We start from the raw sequence: 21,940 nt of genomic DNA on the forward strand, positions 1-21,940 counted from the left end.
ATACATTATTGAATGAGGAAATAAATAATGCTAGAAAATGTTTTGGAATTTATCACTCACGCATGAAATTTGGTTCACAGCTTTTTTTTAAGGAAATGAATAATTACAACTTCCTATGGATCAGTGACATGGCTGCTCCCTTTCAGCTTTTGCCCTTCTTTGCAGCCCCTTTGAGTTAGTTCCTCCCCAAGCTCCCAAAAATGCACACAAGACACACAGACTGTGTTCAACAGATTTACTCGGACTGGACTCTTAGATGCTCAAGAAGAAAAAGGCACAGATTAAGAGAGACTCCAATGACTCTTTTGAACACAGCAAATGGGGTTATGTTTGTAACAAACAAAAAAAATGTACTGCTATGAATTGTATGGGCTAAGAAATTCAAACTTTTTCACCTTGTCCCAATGGTTCGCCTTCATTAAAATGGAATTTAAATTAAATTGTATAAACATATGAAATAAAGTCTCAGCTTTAGGAATATTTTTGTTTCCTCTATGTACAAACCTTAGTATACAATTTTTATATTTCATTATACATTTACTACATATTCTATACCAAACTGAGTCAGGCCAACTGCGAAGTACACAATTTCCAAGACACCTTAGTGTACTAAGGCAGTAGGAATGGATCCATCTGCTTTCTTTGCTGGCAGTGCCAACTGGAAGTGAGGAAGGGCCAGGGATTCGCTGGGGGATCCAATCAAATGTAATCATCCTCTACCGGTTCGCCATTGACATCACAGTAATGAATGAAGATCGCCACCACCCGCTGAAAAACACCTTTTTTCATCTGGCGCAGTTCTGAGATCTCCTCGCCTATTGTTTCCATGCAGATGTCTGCAGATAGCTGTCCTTTCCTCCGGGGAGCATAGATAGTTGCTATGAAAGGTATAGCAAGAATGAAATAAAAATGAAATGCTTTTCGATTAAGACAATCACAAATTGAGCAATCTCTGTATTAGAACTAATAATCAGAATGTACAGAACCTTTTCCTGGAAAGTAAAACATGTACAGAGAAAATGTCCCTTTGGGCATGAAAGTCTAAGAACCATTAGTCAGGCATAAGAAGAAGAAATTGTGTCTGGGGTTTTTCTTTTTGACTGAAAACCCCCAATGTCTCAATTGTTTTAAGATTGAACTTTTGTACAGGAACTCCTGTTTAGTAGAAAAACAATCACAAATGCTACTGCAGTTAAACTCTGGCCTTAGCCTAGTGACTAGAGCACTGGACTGGGACCTAGGAGACTGGGTTCAATATCCAAGTCTACCACTGGCCTACTTGGGCAAGTCACTTTCCCTTTCTGTGCCTCAGTTTCTCTGAGGGGTTGGAGAAGTAAAATGGAAATAATACTGACCACCTTTGTAAAGCACTTTCAGATCTACTGATGAAAAGCGCTATCCAAGCTAGGTTTTATTAACAACTTACCCTAAGGTGCCTAGATGTTGTAGATCATGGTGTAAAATCATGTATTTTGAAATGTCTAGACAACAGGGGCAAATTAAGGATGAAGTTACAGCCTCAATTTTGAATTTTTTGTAGATGTACAACCAGATGTTAAAAGGTGTCTTCTCATTGTTCAGTTAAAAATAATACAGATCTACTTTGATTCAGACTATTAAGATTTATCAGGTGAATCAGTTTTGCCAATGATATGGCACCAGAGAACGCAGGAACTTGCTGAAGACAGACCACAGATTATCTGGCTGTCAAAAAATGCCAAGTCATTTAACTATACATATTTTATAGATGCCTTAAAATGCATTTCGTACAAAGTAAAACAGGGTGATCTTTTCCCATGTGTCCATGTTATAAAGTAAAGTCATGCATCTATGAGTCACTGTATTTTGTTAAATGGTCTTCATTATGGTTGGATTAACCTTCTTTTCCATAACTGATGATAAACTTATTTCCAGACCGAGGGCCAGACTTTGTCCCCTTAACACCTACTGGGGGTTTTGAATTGGCAGAACCAGCTGTCTGGAAATACCTAGTGCGAGGGGTTCCCCATGTCTCTGAGGTGCAGAAACAGCTCCATGCCCAATACCTCATGCAAAGTTTAGAAAATTATTTTTTAAAAAGACACAGCCTGAATCCAAGCCACATGTTAAGGCAGCAATTACTCACTTCTCTCATCATCCTCAAAATCGTATCTGGCATAGCTGTTTGGCTCTGCTGTTCGGAGCGACCTCAGCCAAGGGAAATCTGTAATCATAGAGTAAGGGGCTCCATCCACAATGCCTAAAAGAAACAGACAGGGAAATAGTGAGATCTGTTGGGGGGAAATACTGTTGTCCTTTTAATGCCAGTGCTTCTCATCTCACCAGGAAGAATCCAGTTTTATTAGGCAGGCATACCATGCTGGTACAGGCAAAGAACTTCCTCAGCCCAGGAATGCTCCATTCAACACCTGTCCAAGCCAGGACTCTGTCATCTCCTGAGATAGTTATTATTCATTTCCACACCATCATCTCAAACACTTCCCAACTAAGTTTTTAATTCCACATCAACTGCTGCAGTGCTTGAGGGCAGCAAGACAAGGGCCAGTCTCAACTCATGGTGTGCAGGTGACCTCCAGTATTTAGTCAGAAGGCGTATTTACCCCAGCTATTTTTCCTCTCCCCAGCAACTTCTTGAGGAAACAAAATAATTTGCTTTTGCAACAGATTAGCCTCCAATCCTCCGTAATACTCACCTTCTAGAGTATAAATATCCCGCCCCCAAGGGTACTTGGTGTATTTCTTCAAGTCTTCATCAGTTCGTGTGGCTTCAGGGAAGAACTCATATTTAATAAGCTCTCTGGAGACAGGAAGGAAGAAAATACAGGTGGCAGTAATGGGAAATGTTACAAACAGGGACAGGAATCACACTGGAAACCCTGAAACAACATGACCTCTGATTTAATAGGACTGAATCTATAGAAACACACTGGTAAGATACACACTTGGCTCCTGAGTGCAACTACATGTGACACGGGGTTAGATAAAAGATCACGTCTATGTCTGCTGCATGTAAAACAACTGTTTGTGATGCCTCCTGTTTGTAGGGGACTGTCCTTCAGAACTAGAACTAAATAAATTCTCTCTCTTTAATCTTGCCAAGGAAATGTAAGAAGAAAGGAAACCTGGTCTGAAATGGTGGACAGGTGCTGCTACATATAATTTCCTGTTGCTAGAAACCTTGCACATTATTTCTATTGCCCCCCAAAACTAAAGTTTCATCTACTAGAGTCAGTCTGCGTGCGTCTGTCTGTCTCTCTTTTTAAAAAAAATGAACTTAACAGTGAGAGATACAAGTTTAGAAGAAATTCCCCTGGCCTCCCTTAAAGAGAATGCTACAGCATTCTAAAGCAAAGATGCAAAACACTACAGTTTATAGTTGTGTTAGTGTACCATTAGAGATGGATACAGAATACTGTACTATTTTACATATGTAAAACAACCCAGTGCAGGAACTATTAAATATTATTTGAATTCTCCTCATCCCATCATTTACCATTAGCGATCCCACATGTTAGGGTATCCCTTTATCTGCCCAATATAATATACTGAGTCCATAGGCTCAGCACTGAGAGATGGATACTCACTGGTTAATGTTTGCTATTGTGTCCATCCAGCTGCGAATGCGCACCTTGTTGCGGACGTTAGGAGGATTGCTGAACTCATGAATTATGCAAATGTGATATGGGTAAGGACCGCTAAATATCTTTTGCTCTAGAGTCAATGTGTCGACCTGTGGAAAAAGTCAGACAGGGACTTACAACCAAGAGAAAGGAGAAGAGGTGATTTTAGAGACAGCAGCATATATCTGACCAATACTCCCCACTTTAGGGGGAAGCAAAGTATAAGGAGAAAAAATATGAATGTTAGCAAAGAGTTAAAATATAGTGGGAAGACCCACTATACAACTTTCATAGCACAGCTTTGCCAATGCACCTTATGCCGCACTGCAGGATTTGTAGGGAATAAATCAGTAAAACTGTCTGATATAGTAATTGCATGTTACTAGTTTAATTAACACAGTGGCCAAAGATGCCTTCATTCCTACAGAAAGTGGCCCTGGTGTAAGTTTTTTTTGTTTTTTTATACACCGTGTTATCATGCACCACACTGCGACCAAGAACTGGATTGCAAACAGTGATCTAGTTTTTCAGAATATAGTCTTCTGTACCAACCAATGTTCCACTATTCCGACACCACGGAGAAGAGGGAACATTATTTGACATTCAGAGTGCTCCTGCTAAGCAAGCAGCGTGGTCACATGAACTAATCAAAGACCTAGTTCTGAGTTATAGTCTTAGCTTTGCTATTTATTCACTTTGTGACCTTGGGCAAGACATTTAACTTCTCTGGGTCTGGTTCCCCCACATGTAAACACAGGTTATACTACTATTTTAACTACCTTGCAATATTGGTAGATTGATTAGTTCAAGTCTGCTTTGATGATGTAAAACAGTATATAAATGCTAAGTAGAGGTGTTGAACTTGAGAGGGCAGAGTAGTCACCAAACTATTCCAGACACACAGGGCCTATGGCATACTTCCAGTCATAAAGGAAAACGACTATGCAACTACACCTCTACCCTGATATAACGCTGTCCTCGGGAGCCAAAAAATCTTACTGCCTTATAGGTGAAACTGCGTTATATCGAACTTGCTTTGATCTGCCGCAGTGTGCAACCCCGCCCCCCGGAACACTGCTTAACCGCGTTATATCCGAATTCGCGTTATATTGGGGTAGAGGTGTATATAAAGAGTAGTTGATTTTGCAGTATATTATGTAACCTCTAGTTACTAGTACAGCATTAATTCAGCACCTTACTTAGTTGACGTATAGTCTTCTAATGCAATGAACTTAGCGTTGGAGACAGTACTTGACAGTAACAAATTCACTAGTTAATGCTTAGCAGTGACGTTCAAATCTTGCAATGAAAGCATTAAAAAGGAAAGCAGCTGCTGGTGGTATGGTCTTAGGAGAATGAGTTTCCTGTAATGCTCACACTTCTTTATCTTGCAGTAAGTAGAAATAATAAAGCAAACATAGATGAAAGAATAAGAACACAGCTTCAAAGTTTGTCTTGGTTAAATGAAAACTACCTGCTGCATTGGACGAAGGTAAATGATCCGGTTTCTCTCTGGTGGCATCCTCAGTATCTGATCTAGTACCTGATCCATGTTTAATTTCTTGCACTGGGCATAGTCAAATCGATTGACAATCGGTGCATTCTCTACTTTTAAATGCTTTAGTACACGGCATCTCGTAGCTACAAATTACAAATGAATAAAACTATAAAAACAGCAGCAAACAAGATACTACATAAAAGGCCTTTGAATTTTCCTAAGGGGATCTCCAAAAGCAGACTGTTTGGTACATAAGGCAGATGAGTCATATAGATGTAAAGGGCAGTTACTGAAGGGTGTGTGCACAGCTAATAGACTTAATAAAAAATCTGATTTTAGAGTTCTACCTCTAATCATGGCATCACATCACCACCTGTAATATGGAGGAAGGCAAAGCACGATATACTGGGATAATATAGTTCTCCTCCTTGCTGTCATGTCCGGATCATCGGTACTTAGCTGATTAGTTAAAATAAAATGTGCACTTTGATTAGCCTTGTGAGATAAACCTAATCTCTGCAATTAAACACGTTCCTGTTTTATTTGACTTCATGGAGACTGGTGAAAGAGCCACCAATTCAGACAAGACAACACTATTACTGATTGTAGATGTTGAAGAAAACAGAACAACTGACCTGATGATTTAGGGAGAACTAATCAGAGAAGACTGGAATGCGGCACATAATATACTCAAAGTGCCATTAGTCAATACAGATTTTTCTCATTCATCAGCACTTCAAGAAGGAAACACTATTGTGTAAGATAAATAACTGCAGGGAGAGCTATATGGAACTAGGAAGAAGTGAAAGGGAAAACAAAACACTCTACATTCATTTAGTCAACTTTCAGTTATCTGATTAACTCCAAGTTTGTCTACTGAACAGGTCTCTCCTTATGATTGTTATTTAATACTGTTTGTTTGTTTTATGTGTTAACCTTTATTAAATCTATTACAGCTAGAGAAATAAGGAACTCCGAAACTGAGAAGCCATGACATGTTTCATTATGCTTCCTACAGCTATTCATTGTTCTGAGTAAAACTGACATGTAGCTTAGCTGCTGATGAATACAGAGTAAGCAAAAGGCTGGTGGATAGTTCCTAAGAGAATATTTTAAAATGTCTCTAGTATTTTCAGCGTGGATAGAAAAGGTGGCAAACTCTTGGGGAAAAACAGAATGGAAGACTTGGCTTGGCTATGAGTCCCAATGACATTAATAACATACCATGGATGAACATCATTTTGGGGCAATCTTTCAGGATCAGGTCCGTTATTCCACAATTGGTTAATGTGATTCCAACAAGGTTTTTGGATTTCAAACTCAGCACCTGGTGAAGATTTAAAAAATAATCCACAGGATAGGATTAATACAAAATTAATTTAAAGGATTAAGTCTCAATAGAAATAAAAAATCGTGCCAAAAATGGGAAAAGCAGCTCTGTTGTAAATATGCTAGGAGAAAATTTATTCTGGGACACTGTCCAATGTGGTCATGGCCTCTGGCCAGAACAGATTGGCAAGGGAAAAGCAGGACTTGTGTTGCTGATCAGCACTGTTACAAAATGAGTTAAAAATAAGTGATTTTTCAGACCCATAAAGTGTCAATACACAATTCCTATAAGCAGCATTGACTTGACAGAAAATACCTCAAGTTCCCTACTACTCAAAATCTCACTGTATTATCTCTCACAAACAATCTAAAAACTTATTTATGCTTTAGAGCCAAATTCTAAATACTGGGCTGACTTGGGACTGACAGTTGTGGAGCCTTATTCTTCTGTTTAAATACAGAAAGGTATGGTACAGAGAATCACAGTGTGACATTCCCATATACACTACCTTTCATCAAGGTGCCTCTAAGAGGAAAACTTCAGATGGTGAGAAGAAAATTTAGTCTCTGAAGCTCATGCAGTCCGGTACATCTGACATTAGTGTTAGGGAACTAAAGAAAAAGCAAATGTAAACTCTGATATCTCAAGGGACACGAGCAGAGTCACTTTTAACACTGCAGGGACTGGGAGAAGGGCACTAACAATATACAATTAAGGGAAGACAACTTGAATTTAAAAAAGACATCCAGCAAATTTTGTAATGACCTTTCTAGCAAGGAAGAATCTGTTTGGCAGACAGATGACATACAAAGTGCTGTCAAATGCACAAAGTAAGCATACCGGAAAAATAGAGAAAGTAGGTTTTTGGTTACTTTTCAGTTGTAGTGATCTAATGTATTAAAATTTTAACTGCAGAATGAACAAAAAATGACTTTCAATGTAAAGTGTTGTTTTAAAACAGAGCCTATTTTGAAAGGAACAACTCTCATACTCAGAAGTAACTTCTATGCCCTTTACAGAACCTCTAGTTATAAAATAGAGGAAATAAGAAAGCACATTGAGGCTATGTCTACACAACACACCAGAGTCAGAGGAGTGTAGTGTACATGTCTGCGTCCATACTGTGACATGTAACTATACGTGTCGGTGAGATTCGGGCAACAGGGAAAACCTTCAGCAGCTCCCTACTGCTGGAACCTTTCACTGAAGCAGGAAAAGGCTCTGGCAGGGGTGAGGCAATGGAGAAACCCCACTGCCAGAGCCTTTCCCTGCTAAGGGGACAGGATCCAGCAGCGGGGAGCTGCCTGAGGTTTTCCCCATTGCTGCAGTCTTTTTCTGCAGCAGGGAAAGACTCCAGCTCAGGGGAGGCAGTGGGACACTAGACTGCTAAAAATAGAGTATAGATGGGGAGGTGTGGCTTCAGCGAGTAGAGAGCCGTGTAGGGTATGTACTTGTATACGTACCTGCACCCTTCAGGCATGCCTTTACTTGCCTAAGTTGTGCCTCACCGGCTACCCTGCTATTTATGCCCGTGCTAAGGGGGCTGAGTGTGTACACTATATGCTGCTGAAAGAAGCATGTAGTATAGATGTATCCTTAAGCTACATCTTTGTGACAGAGTTATTAACAAGTTTATCTACACTCAATTTATTCTTCTGGTTAGTCTAGGTTGAGTAAGAGCAGTCACATTACAAAATAACACTTGAGCTACTGTGTCCACCCTGGTACTGTCCCCACTCATGGGCAGCACCATCCCATGGTTCTTAACGCTACAGTAAGCTGAACTGCTCTATGAATGCTTTCCCAGTGAATTGTGGGAGAACTTGTCTGTCCTTTCTGGGCATATGGGAGGAACTGTGGGAAGACACTGGAGGGATAGAAGCACTCTATCCTGAGTCCACACTACAAAGCAGTTGTGTGGGCAGCTGATGAGTTGTGTTAACTTGAGATTTAGCGTATACTCCATCTCAGGCCAGTCAACTTGAGTTACAAGCACCACTGCACTTGAGTTAAGGATGTGTGTGTGTTGATGGGACTTGAGATAGGGACCAAACTCAATTTATAATCTGAGCCCTACAGTGAAAACAAGCCTGTAGTGAGACATATGTTCATAAAGCCTCTTGGTTGGGAACCTGTGGCAGATGGCGAAAGAGGCCTCACCTGAACATGGTCATCCTCAATAACAGGATCACTAGTGCTTGTTGACTTGTCAGCGGTCCTTTTCCGCTTCATTGTTTGTCGAGGCTTCGGCTTGGCCACTTCTGGAAAAAACAAAAAGGGAAAATTAAAGTAAAGTCTTTCCTCTGTACTAAGCTACAGCCAGGAGAAAAGCAGAAGCATTTCCTAATTGGACCTCCAGTAGCCTCATCTGCTCTAGCCCCACTAGTGTAGTCACTGGACCACTCTAGTCTAGCAACTGGGGTCATAACCCATCGACTGCAACACCACCACTTTCAGATGTAATGTCCAAGTCTTTTCAAATGAAAAAAGTAAATATAATTCCCCATTTCACAGGCAAGGATGCGGAAATCACTTGTCCAATGTCTTACACGGAAACAGCAGCAGAGCCAGGTTTAAAACCCTACATCCCAGTCGTCTGCTGTAACAACTAGACCATGTGCCACTCCCCACACAGAACTGGAAATTTTTGGAAAATAAAAAGAACCTTAATAGGCTTTTCAATACTAACTGTACAAATCAACAAACTATTTGAAAGCTTGCTCCCACCTCATTTTCCTGGCCACATCTCTGATGCTGCAGATGACACTAACACAACGCAGAGTCTGGAGCCCAGCAGCTTCCTACGCTGTTTTAGTAGTGACAACTATTTCAGAGGAAACACTGACCTCACACTTTGGCAGGTTTCTCTCTGCAATTTAAAATTCAAGGTTTTGCAGGGACACAGTAATAACAAATGACCCTACCATCACTTGGCACTTCTATAGCACCTTCCATCCCAGGATTAAATACCTTCTAAAGAATTAATTCTGTTTTTCAACATCCCTGTGAGATAGTTAAGTAAAACAGATTAATATTTCACTGAGGATGAAATACCCTTTGATATTTTGAAATGGATGGGAAGTTTAAAAGGGATGCTGTCAAGCCAAAGAGGCCAAATATTTGAGTTTTTGTTCCCAGATACTCTCAAGTTTAGTGTTTTCCCAGGCCTGCATATCTCCAGGAAAGTGATATTTACAAGAGTCCTCTCAAAAAGGGATATTGCAGAATTAGAAGGGCTTGGAGAAAGATGACTAGACAAGCAGGATTGTTTACTTGAAAAAGGAGACCAAGACGACGGAACATGATAAAAGTATATAACATAATGAACGGTCTAGAGAAGGTAGATCAGGAGCGTCTGCCTCAAAACACAAGAACGAGACACTGCATGAAATTAATGGGTAGCAAATTCAAAACTGATAAAAGCATTTTTCACAAAACACAATTAAACTGTGGTATTTGTTGCAGCCAAGAACTTGGCAAGATTCGAAAAAGAATTGCACATTTATATGGATGACAAGAATGTTATAAGGGTTATAACTGCTAAAGCTAACAAATTTCAAAATGGAGCTTATACCTTATGCTTCAGGGTTTAAATCAATACCTAACTATTAGATCAGGATGAGAACTAATATGGGGAGGAGGAAAGGCAGATTATCCCACATCTGCCTATTCCATGGTTCTTGTACCTTTCTCTGCAGTGTCTGTGCTGGCCACTGTTGAGACAGGACACTGGACTAAATGGACCCCAGGTCTGATCCATTCTGGCAATTCATATGTTTCTACGTTTCAGGAGAACGGGACATGTGTAAATTTTACTTCACTGCCTGCCTACAACAGTAAAGCCAATAAGAACTGAAGGTGGCAGAATGTGGACAAATAGTTAATATGACTCCTAAAATCAGAGGTGGTGGTGGTGGTGGGGGAACCTAGGCACCACTTTAATATTATAGGTCAAAGTCAGTTAGATTTTCTTTAATCTAATAATGTTCCACTGCCTCCTTCATTTAGGAAAAACAATGAAGCTACTTTCAGGATACTATGAAGAGATGAATTTAACATTTACAGAGGCACAGATTTTTAACTGACTAATCTTGAGAGTGTCCCCTAAAGTTGGATAACCTGCTAATGAGGATGGCCTGTAAGTTACCCTTTTGTGACAATGCTTTCTCTCTATTCACTGTGGGGGGAAAATTAGGCTAGCCCTAATGGTCTAGGCCTTTGCTTGCTTGGCCTGGGCCCGCCTGGTGGCTAGCAGGCCCAAAGCCTAAACCAAACTAAGAGTTGTGTTCCATAACCGCTGTGATAAAGGGAGAAGTTGGGACAGGAGGGCCAGGGGAGGCGATAGAAAGCACCAGAAGCAAAAACTATTTGCAATATGTGCCTATTGCTTTTGAAATATAATAACCGCTTGTGTGAAGCAATTATAAATGTAACTCATGCCCCCCCCATACTTATTGTGTAACTACCCCATTGTGTTACTGTATCCCATGAGGGGCATTTTGTAACAGCACCCCATAAAAGGCAAAGTTGCAGCAAGGAAAGTACCAAGGAGACCTTAATTCAATTATATCCATACAAGGCAAGGTTGCAAAAGGGTGCTGGAAAGTACCGAAAAGACCCTAACCCTTAACCTGTATTAATTCCAAATAAGGACATTATTACTCAAGTGTGTGTAATTGGTTTGTGGTTTTAAGCTTTAAAAGCTCCTGTATGCTTTGCTTCGGGGGAGCAGTTCCGATAACTGCTGCCCCCAACGTGTTGGTGTGTAATCAATAAACGGGCCTCAGGCTGAGTCTCTGATCAAAAATGATGCGTGGGTGACTTTTTCCACAACATCACCTTGGCACTGTTACAAAGTTCTCACGGTGATACCAATGCAAGTCTGTGGACATGATGTTATGACACTGAGACGATGTCAAGGAAAGTTTTACTGACATTAAAAAACAAAAAAGGAAATTGAACACAAAAAACTGTTTGATAATGTTACAGCTGAGACAAACTCAAAGGCTAGGAGTTTGAGTTACAATTGCCACTCAGACTTTAACTGAGCCTGCAGCATTCAGGATCCTCTTCTAGAAGATCCATAGTTGTGGGAGATGAAATATAACAATGAAAAAATGTATTCTACAATTGGAATAAGCAATTCATTGTACATATGTACCATCATCCAGTGTGATTTCATGACAGGACATATAGCATATGTGACCAGGGATATATTCAATTATTGTAATACAAAAAAAAAACATCCCAAATGTATGTTGAATTGTGCACAGTACAGATCTAGGCAAAGATCTCTTCTTCAAAGGGCTCACCATGGATGTAATTCCAAAATGCTGCCTTTAGCTATAAATTAAACCTAAGACAAGCTTCAAATAAAATGCTTATTAAATGACAAACCCAGTTTTGCTTGATGCTTTTTACTGTAATTAGAGTATCATACACGTCAATAGGTTTTTCCCCTTTTGCCAACTTATCTGCGGTATTAGTAATTATTTTTATGATTATTTCACTCTTTACCATATAAGCAATAGAAAAAGTTAAAACTTGAATGTCTGAGATAATGTTAAACAATTACTCAAGACAAACAATTATAGAAGATTCACTATCATAAATAAAAGTTTGTTACAAAAGCCAAAAACCACGTCACTTTGTTCTGGAACTCACAGGCAAAACAATAAAGAGCCATGAATCTCAATGCATTTATTCAAACCAATTACAGGAAAATCTCTTTAGTTTTGTAACAAACCATTTTCAAGTTTTGCATTGAGTGTAAATGAATATTACATTCCAGCATGGGGGAAGAGGAGGGAAGTAGACTATAATGGCTAGAGAGATGGAGCCTCTCTGTTGTATATATCCAGGCATACACAGCATGAATCTGGGACTGGGCCACACCAGATTAGACTGGGGGCAGGTCTACACTACCCGCCTGAATTGGCGGGTAGAAATCGATCTCTCGGGGATCGAATTATCGCATCTCGTCGGGATGTGACAATCGATCCCCGAATCGATGCTTCTACTCCACCAGCGGAGGTAGGAGTAAGCGCCGTCGACGGGGGGAGCCCCGGAGGTTGATTTGCTGCCGTCCTCACAGCAGGGTAAGTCGGCTCCAATACATCGAATTCAGCTACGCTATTCACGTAGCTGAATTTGTGTATCTTAAATCGACCCTCCCCTCCCCCGTAGTGAGGATGTAGCCTGGTACATCAAGACAGAGTCTGCCTTCAGCATTAGCCAACACCTAATGCTTCAGAGTGGGCAAACACTGCACAAGGATTGTATTATGCACTATTGTATTATGTAAATAGTGAACATAATACAATAGCATTCAACATCCCTATGGTGGGAAGAACATCTCAACAGCCCAACACTGTGGCATTTAATTTCAAAAGGGGGAACTATGCAAAAATGAGGGGGTTAGTTAAACAGAAGTTAAAAGGTACAGTGACTAAAGTGAAATCCCTGCAAGCTGCATGGGCGCCTGTTAACTAAGGTTTGTAACCTGTCCTTTAAATCGGCTTCTGTACCCAATGACTGGAAGTTAGCTAATGTAACGCCAATATTTAAAAAGGGCTCTAGAGGTGATCCCGGCAATTACAGACCGGTAAGTCTAACATCTGTACCGGACAAATTAGTCGAAACAATAGTTAAGAATAAAATTGTCCGACACATAGAAAAACAAACTGTTGAACAATAGTCAACATGGTTTCTGTAAAGGGAAATCGTGTTTTACTAATCTATTAGAATTCTTTGAAGAGGTCAACAAACATGTGGACAAGGGGGATCCAGTGGACATAGTGTACTTAGATTTTCAGAAAGCATTTGACAAGGTCCCTCACCAAAGGCTCTTATGTAAATTAAGCTGCCATGGGATAAAAGGGAAGGTCCTTTCATGGATTGAGAACTGGTTAAAAGACAGGGAACAAAGGGTAGGAATTAATGGTAAATTCTCAGAATGGAGAGGGGTAACTAGTGGTGTTCCCCAAGGGTCAGTCCTCCCTCCATCCCAAATTTTAGTCTTTGTTCCATCTCTTTAGATGGGTTCTTTTAGCATTCTGGATATTGTGCAAACTGTTTCATGAGAAATGCATTTTTCAAGTCTTTTATTCATGCCTCAGCAATTGGAAGTGGGATCCATTATGCAGTTGTATACTACTAAGATTGGGTAATAATTACATTTTTTTTGCCTTACTGGCTGATAAATTATCACAATTATTTCATCAACTTTTTTCCTCTGGCAAAGAGTTGAGCACCCCTGCTTCCTCTTTCACAGAAGAAATTCTTGAATGGGAGAGCAATTCTTATGTTTCAGTGAATAATAGCTTATAAAGACAGAACACCAAGACGAGTTGTCAAAAATGTTGTAAGTGTTTTACAAAATTCTAAATCCATCATTGTTCCAACCTTACCATATATGCATGACACACATGAAAACATATGAGAGAATATGGAGATCATGGTCACGCTTACAGAAAGATGTGTGTGACCATAAGCAGCTATGAAACTGATAAATCAGTAATTTCAACTCTCTGGCTCGTCTGTCAATCAATAAAACTTTTTATTTACAAGCATGCAGAATTATTGAGTTATTAAAATATGGATGCTTCTTTTATTTGATAGTTGCTGCTTTAGTATGAAATAGTAACTCTGAAGTAAAATATACAAGTGTAGGCCATACCTGATTCAGACAACAGAGGTACATGGGACAGTTTGCTTCTGGCTCTTGTTAGAGGCCGGCGGGGATAATCTTCATTATACTCCATTTCATAGTTCCCTGGCTGTGAGCCAGCGCCCTCCTCCTCACCAGCAATCCCACAGACATTCCCATTAGTTCTTTCGGTGTTTGCCTCTCCTGGAGACCCACAGTTTGGCACCGTCCTAAGTGAAAAATCTGACCCAGTGCTATTTGGTCCATTCCGAGTGCAGGCGCCACTAGTGGACGGGCACTCCCCATCAGAGCACCCACTAATCCTCCTTTGTGGCTCCTGCTGCCTATAGCAGGAGCACCTGGAGCAAATGGCACCCTCCTCACTGTCTCTCTCATTGGAGCCTTCGCTCTTACAAGGGGAGCAGACACACTGCCTGGATTCATCTGCAATTGTCGGACTGGTGCCAGCAGAGTGGCTATTAGCTGTCCTTGCACAATCAGGGCTTGAAGAAGCAGCACTGCAAGAGTTGGAGGTCCCTGTCGATCCAGCAGCATTAGCGCAACCTGGGTACGAATCTTTGATTTTATTCCTTTCAGGCATGTCGCTGGCTGCTTTCATATCTGCTTTAATCTGCTCACTGGTCACTTGACAGCCTTTCTCACAGCTGCTCTCCTCAGCATGGAATTGCTTCACCTGGCCCACTTGGTTGGCATTGCACCTCTTCCGCAATGGAGTCTTGCCTTTACCGCTCACTGCTGATACAGTAACATTAAGCATGAAAGAACAATAAAGCAAGCGAATGCAAGGTTTCAATAAACGCATATGGACAACATGCAGAATAGTACGCTGTAGGACAGCCAGGAGCTCAGCCGCAAAGGCAGTGGGGAGGTCAGTGAGGAACCAAAATTCTGAATTAGGACTTATTCTGAAGTTGTGGGAAGTTAACACTTATCCCATCGGCAGCTGAATCTCTCTAATGTCCTGGAGCTGCTCACCTCAACTGATGTACCAGGCACATCAGGAGATACACATTTGCTGGATGTGTCTAGGGCTTTCTGGAAGCAGCTCAATGGTTAAAAAGCCCAATGTGCAAGAACATGATATGGGAATGTATTTTTAGCAATTCTTAGTTCTCTTGAAAATAAGGGAATAAATGACAACTTAGAACGGATAGTGCTTCAGACTTTCAAAGCACTGTGCAATCATTAATTTACACACCTACATATGAGGTATGGTAGATAAGTTGTATTCCCATTTTACAGAGGGATAGAGACAGAGTCAATGTCAAAACCAGCATTAAAGTTCAGAAATATCTAGCTCCCAGCCCCTTGCTCAGTGTACTAGACTAGACAGCTCCCAACGGCACTGGTATCACTGGGAAAGCTTCTGCAAACAGCTCTCCAAACGTATCTTAATTCTAACTTGTAGCTATCCCCTGCTATTTCAACTCTGGGTCCCTGACCTCATTGCTACACTGTAGCTTGCCTGGGACTTCCTTTGAGTTGGAACTACTAGTCCTGTCAAAAAGTACTAAATCACTAACAATTTTGAGATGCAGATACACACCAACTACTAGTGTGAAGCCACCAAATTCAATCTCACTTCTGAACTAAGGCTGATGTGCGCTCAGATCTGCAGAAATGAAAGGCTAGTAGAGTACATTAAGCCAACACACCACTCAGCCCTATCCAATATAGGATTATTATTATACTGTTCAGTTAGCTAAACCCTTTCTAGTCTACAAGTCCCAGAAGAACCAGGCCATATGTACTTCATGTCAATTATCTGGCTTCCTGTATATAGAGTGTAATTCAACTTTTACTTCCTCCTGTTGCGTACACACGTGGACCAATGTCCTACTCAGAATGAGCAGATGAAGACTTCAGAAATGTTATTAAAGTCATCTGTTTTTCTGGAGAGGTACCACAGACCCAGGATAAAGCACCTGGGTTTTAGTTCCATCTCTGCCATGGAGCCACCTTGTGACTTTTGTCAAATTACTTTACCTCTCTGTGCCTTAGTTTCCCTTTCTATCCATTGTCTGTCTTGCCTATTTAGACTATAAGCTCTTCAGGGAAGGGACAGTCTCTTGCTGTGTTTTTCCACATTGTACAACTTGGCCTCAGCCTTTATTGGAGCCTGTGGGTGTTACTGTAATACAAACAATGACAGTAACAATAATGAGCCTTGTTCCAAAGTAGAGGATCTTGAGAGATGAAAAAAGGGAGGAGTCACTTCATTCCTAAGCTATAACATTCTCTTTAAAGAGAAGACTGGATCTGGACTACTTTCTCTGGGACATTCCCAGGAAGCCTACATTATCCATTAGAAGGCAGTAGCATTTCCTACTCCTCCCCTAAGCATTTGCTTGATAGCTTTTCAACATGTGACTGTAGGCACTTTGAAAGAGAGTTCATATTAGCAACACAGTTGCGAATCTGGACGTACAGATGTCTACTGTAAGCCACTGATGCAATGAATGTACCTGCAAATATGTATGAGCAGTCCTGTGCCTGCAAAAATCTGCAGCTATGCTTCTGGCATTTATGCTGTATGTCCCCATTTTACACATGTGAATGCAGCATTATGGGGATGTATCCTACTGCTCCATTCTAGGTTGTAATGGATCTGTATGACTAGTCGTTTCCTGAGGCATGGAAAAGAAGCAAAATGGGCTCTTTTAAGCTTCAGTCTCCAAATTAGGAGACTTTGCCTAGTGTAATCCAGCCCTTACTAATAAAGCCAACCCATACAAAATCTTTCAGACCTGACGGCTCTCTGGTTTCCACTGGATCTCTGACTTTCTCTTCTCCATCAGAGTAACTCTGTGCAATGCTGTTAGTAATGCAGGCTCTTGAGGACCCCATGTTCTCTTCTTCATCCTCACTATCCGAGTCATGGACAGTAATAGGTGCAGCTTTTACGATAGGCTGAAGGCCGCTGGGTCCTAAAACAGGAGAAGAATGCTGACAGTTCATTTACGCAAGGCAAGCACTGATTGTAGAGTGTTATAATGCAATAGTTCCCGTCTGGTGAAGTTCTCCAACAGTTTGGGAATACCATAGAAAGACCAACTCTACACTCCTTAATGTGGATCCTGCATAAAAACTCAAATGCTGCAAAAGTGATTTAAAGATGCACCATTAAAACACATTTAAAACAATCAAAGAAAAAGGGCTGACACAATAGGCCAGAATACTGGTTTTCTATGATACGCCAAACACTCAAAGTATCCCAGAAGCATCTTCCACAACAGTGAGAAACTGACAATGCAGTAACTGAGGTCCTAATTTGAAAGGCATTTTGTGCTCATCCCTTAGAATTTGTGTTACTGGGAGTGCAGGACATTGGGATTATCCTCAAATCCTTTTGAAAGAGCATCCAGGGATGTCAAACTTCCACCCAGGCAACCCTCAAAGATGGGCAGAAAAGACCCCTAGTGGTGCAGCAGTCTTCCTATCAGTAACATCCCAGAGTGTCCACACTGAGTGAAAACCCATGTTCTCTGAGGGGCTCAACTCTCATGCTTCTGGCTGTTGAGACAGAGTGCTACTAGCTGTACCAAACTGGCACAGTATATGGTACCTGTGAATAATTCAAGAAATGAACATCGGCATGAAATTTCCAGGAGCTTTTTGGAAAAACACTCCAGTGAACAGACACCCTGGTTTTGTTTTAAGCTGTTGGCATATCTACAGTGCAACGTGCTGTAAAGCAAATGGCTGGCATCAATAATTGAGACTGTCTGATGCGACTCATTAATGCAACTTAAATTAGTGCTTATACAAGATGCTCTGGCTACAACTCAACCAAAGGGGAGGAGCCCATAAACTGCAGTGGGAGGAGGCAGACCATAAATGCAAAGGCTGGAACAAGGCAAAGCAAGTAAGAATATTCATGCCTTCTGACCCTCTCATTACACTGCAGTATGAAAATTAGGCCTTAAAAAAATATTTCCTCACCAAATGAACTGCAGAAAAGTGGGGACTGTAGAGCAGACTATAAATCACAACAAGTTTATTGCAGCATCCCACCATACCAGAGCTATTAATTCAAATGTCTCACATATCCTAGCTGAAGAAAAGTCAAGTCAGAATAGAGTCAAACTGAACTAATGAATCTTGCAACTCGAAGGATCTTGAAGTAATGATTACTTTTCCAGGATCAGAATTACCTGCTTGCTCCTCGTCAACATCCATAGGAATAACTGCTGGATTATGAGCAGAGGCCTCATTCTGACCATCCCCTGCAGCCCCTCCATCATCCTGTGCCACTTCCTCCATATCATTCAGTGCTAAAAAGATCAAGACAATAAAAATCAACCGTCAAGAAAAAGAAGCCAAAGCACATAGCTCAATATATGTAGAAGGATTTCAAGTGATAATCACACTGAAGTCACAGAGAGGCACTGTAGTGCTGTGATATCACTAACAGTAATTGCCTTATGTCCTCACTGAGTCATGCTGAAGCCTCTCAGAGATTATTGGTTCTGTAACTTCTAGGGGATTCGGGCCCAATTCTATACTCTTGGTTTTGCTGAAGGAAGTGGCTCCTTCAGGATTCTCCATTCTTTGTCCTGAAAAGGTTCCTTGCATTACCATGACAAGTTCATCTGGTTGAGGTCTTTATGCTGCTTTCCCCAGAACATTTGTATCATTTCTGGGTAAACTGGCTGGTATGCTACAAAGTAATGTGATGCAATCCCAACCCTGACCAAGGGAGCTCAAATCACAAATTAATATTTCTCTGTGGAGCAGTACAGTATGCAATCTTTAAACTGCTGGGCTAGTATCTATATTATTGTTTATCTTTAAATGACTTCTTGTTATGATAGCATAGATCAACCATTAGATTTAATACGCAGATCAAGTTTGCGTCTTATGGATAGATACTAAATAGAGGAGATAAAGAGGGTAGCCTTCAAACTATGGAGTTAAACAGTGTCTTTCAATACACATTCACTTTTTGCCTACAGTCCTGTGCAAATGGCAATGCAAAATATGACCATTTCTTTCAGAGGCTCACAAAAGATCAGTGGTTACCCTCAGCTGCAATCTGCTGCTCTTCCACCTGCCCATCTTGCCGCAGCTCGTTCTCCTCGTTCTGGTCATTTGGGTGTTGATGGTTGTTGTGATGGATGTTGGGGTTGTTGTTCTGGTGGTTGTTGTTGTTGTCGTTATCATTGTTGGAGTTCTGATTACTGACTAGGGCAGATGAAACACCAATCCCTGTGCCAGCACTCAGGCCCACACGAGCACAGCCCTGAAATAAACAAACACACAAAAAGATTCTAAATTACTGTAAAAAGCAACAGAGGGTCCTGTGGCACCTTTGAGACTAACAGAAGTATTGGGAGCATGTTAGTCTCAAAGGTGCCACAGGACCCTCTGTTGCTTTTTACAGATTCAGACTAACACAGCTACCCCTCTGATACTCTAAATTACTGATGTCAAATCTCCACAACCTATCCTAACATTGATACAAAACCACTGTATCAATACTTTCATATTTGTGGTTGGGCAGTATGGGTGTAGATATGGAGAAGAATCTGCTCACAGAACTTTCTGTACTTACATTGCACAGATTGCATATTTGGTTGCCAAATTTACACCTTTCCCTTTCCTCTTTTAAACTGGCATTAAAAATGTAAAGTTCAATAGCACACTCTTATGGTAAGAAGTTGTAATGCACAGGTCAGAGGGTCAGAGAAGCTAGAAATGAAAGAAAATCTAGTAGAAGAGTTTGTATTTCCTGTCCAGAGCAGGATGGGCCCTAGACAGAGGACAGATATTAAGATGATGCTATTGTTGATTTTCTAGTAAAAAACAAAAACATATAAAGGTTTCTGGAATAATCTTATCATTAAGAAGTATTTAGTACGTTGCCACAGTTGTGAAAATTGTTATTAGAAGACATTTAACAGTTTTGGGGGGGGGGAGGGAGAGGGAGGGAGGGAATGAGGAGGGGAGACAAAAATCAGAGAATCTATATATGAAAGTATTCACATACATGAAGGAATAGTACCACAAATTTACCATGCTACAAAATCATAAGAATACTTAGTACAATGTGCAATTCTCTCAATACAAAAATAAAAAAAAAATATCCAAAATAGCAATGAAAACCCTAATAAAAATTCGGACAGTACATCTAAACCTTCTTTTCTGAGGACAACAAAATATTCAATCATTAGTACCACATTCCACCACTACTGCTGTCTGCAAATGGATACAACTGTTCTTCATTGAATTTCACAGATTCATAGATCATAAGGCCAGCAGGGAAAACTGTGATACTCTAGATTGACCTGCATAATATAAGCATAAAACTTCAGAGCATATCTTTTAGAGAAACATCTTTCATGGCAATCGTATTCCTAAGTCACTCACTGAACTATTTAATTAATTATAACTATAAAAAACATGTACCTTAACAGAACTCTGGTATATTTCAGATGCCCTAGCAACAATTTAAAAAACCAAACCTCAAAATGTACCTTAGGAGGTTCCCGGAACATCTGGTCCAGAGAGATAAACTCCAAGCTTGGCAGTAATTCAATGAACTGACTAAAAGAATCTAGCTTTATTGCATGGCATCGCACCAGGGTGAGGTCAACTAGCCGGGTCCATCTTGAATGATCTGTGGAAGGAGAGAGATATATGCTCCTTGAAGGATTTCAAGCCTCTTATCTTGGGGGGAAGGACCTGTCTGGTTTTTTAAGATTAAGCTAGATAACTTTATGGAGCGAATGGTTTAATGGAAAAACATGATTTTAGTCAAAGGAATACCGTGCCATGGCAGGTAAATAGTATAATGGCTAACAAGGGTCTGGCTGGAGAATCTTGCCTACATGCTCGGGGTTTTACTGATTGCCGTATTTGGGGTCGGGAAGGAATTTTCCTCCAGGGTAGATTGGCAGAGGCCCTGGAGGTTTTTCGCCTTCCTCTGCAGCATGGGGCAGGGATCGCTAGCGGGAGGATTCTCTGCCAATTGAAGTCTCTAAGCCACAGGATTTGGGGACTTCAACAGCAGAGTCAAGTGAAAGGGTAGGGACGGCTTTGTGGCCTGCATCATGCAGGGGGTCAGACCAGATGATCAAAATGGTCCCTTCTGACCTTAAAGTCTATGAGTCTATTAGAACTTTTGCAGATTTGAGACAGTTAGCCTTCCATTACCACCGCTCTGACAGTTGAAGTTTATCAGCATCATTGGGGTTCCAAATATCTGCATCTCCATATTTGTTTATCGTGGGACAATAGTTAGCAGAATTATGGAAAACCTTCCATCATTATTAGGGCTCTCTCTCTCTCTGTTTGGGGTTTTCTTTGCCCTACCAGTATTTTAAAATGACGCCGACTGGGGAAAGGGATAATTCTGGTGTCCGCTAACTGTGTTACTTTCATCATTCTGTAACCAGTCTGAATACAGCCAACATCTATAATGACTGTTCACGACCTATATGAAAAGCATTTGTAGTCTCAGTCTAGCTCATAATAGACAAGGATCTGCAATCACAGGAATCACTATCGTAATTAGCACTAATTTGCACTCTCGTCAACTCTCAGGAAAGGGGACCAGAGTAGAATCAGTGATAGAGACGAAAATATACTCTCATCACCAGATGTGGTCCTGAAAAGTCAGAGTTCAAGCACAATGAAGCATCGTGAACACTTTTGAATTGGACTATCCATATTAAATGGGTACGTTATTTTATATGATGCACTATTCCACTATATTTCTCACTTACTAATTTGCAAACATCAATCATTCCTAACTACTATACCAATCTACAGTGCAAATTAACAATATTCTGCTTGTGTGTATACATTATACACACACACAC

At 40.7% G+C, this 21,940-nt stretch overlaps 1 protein-coding gene across 4 annotated transcripts in view; it reads right to left on the reverse strand.

The window, feature by feature from the left end:
* Positions 1 to 220: 220 nt before the first annotated feature.
* The window catches only part of FBXO38 (F-box protein 38), a 35,182-nt gene continuing 13,462 nt past the window's right edge, over positions 221 to 21,940 (reverse strand). For 3 of the 4 annotated variants that reach the window (XM_034779307.1, XM_034779308.1, XM_034779310.1), the window contains 12 exons: positions 20,594 to 20,736; positions 19,140 to 19,359; positions 18,272 to 18,391; positions 16,865 to 17,044; positions 14,127 to 14,852; positions 8,609 to 8,709; positions 6,343 to 6,445; positions 5,095 to 5,261; positions 3,585 to 3,730; positions 2,694 to 2,797; positions 2,126 to 2,239; positions 221 to 878 (listed from right to left, as the gene is read on the reverse strand). In XM_034779307.1, the coding sequence (XP_034635198.1) occupies positions 700 to 878; positions 2,126 to 2,239; positions 2,694 to 2,797; positions 3,585 to 3,730; positions 5,095 to 5,261; positions 6,343 to 6,445; positions 8,609 to 8,709; positions 14,127 to 14,852; positions 16,865 to 17,044; positions 18,272 to 18,391; positions 19,140 to 19,359; positions 20,594 to 20,736 (2,303 nt within the window). In that variant the 3' untranslated portion in view covers positions 221 to 699. The remainder of the gene's footprint in view (positions 879 to 2,125; positions 2,240 to 2,693; positions 2,798 to 3,584; positions 3,731 to 5,094; positions 5,262 to 6,342; positions 6,446 to 8,608; positions 8,710 to 14,126; positions 14,853 to 16,864; positions 17,045 to 18,271; positions 18,392 to 19,139; positions 19,360 to 20,593; positions 20,737 to 21,940) is intronic. The other variant, XM_034779309.1, reaches the window with a different exon arrangement.

Source organism: Trachemys scripta, chromosome 8 (assembly GCF_013100865.1).
Source record: "Trachemys scripta elegans isolate TJP31775 chromosome 8, CAS_Tse_1.0, whole genome shotgun sequence".
In the NCBI taxonomy this organism is placed as follows: Eukaryota; Metazoa; Chordata; order Testudines; family Emydidae; genus Trachemys; species Trachemys scripta.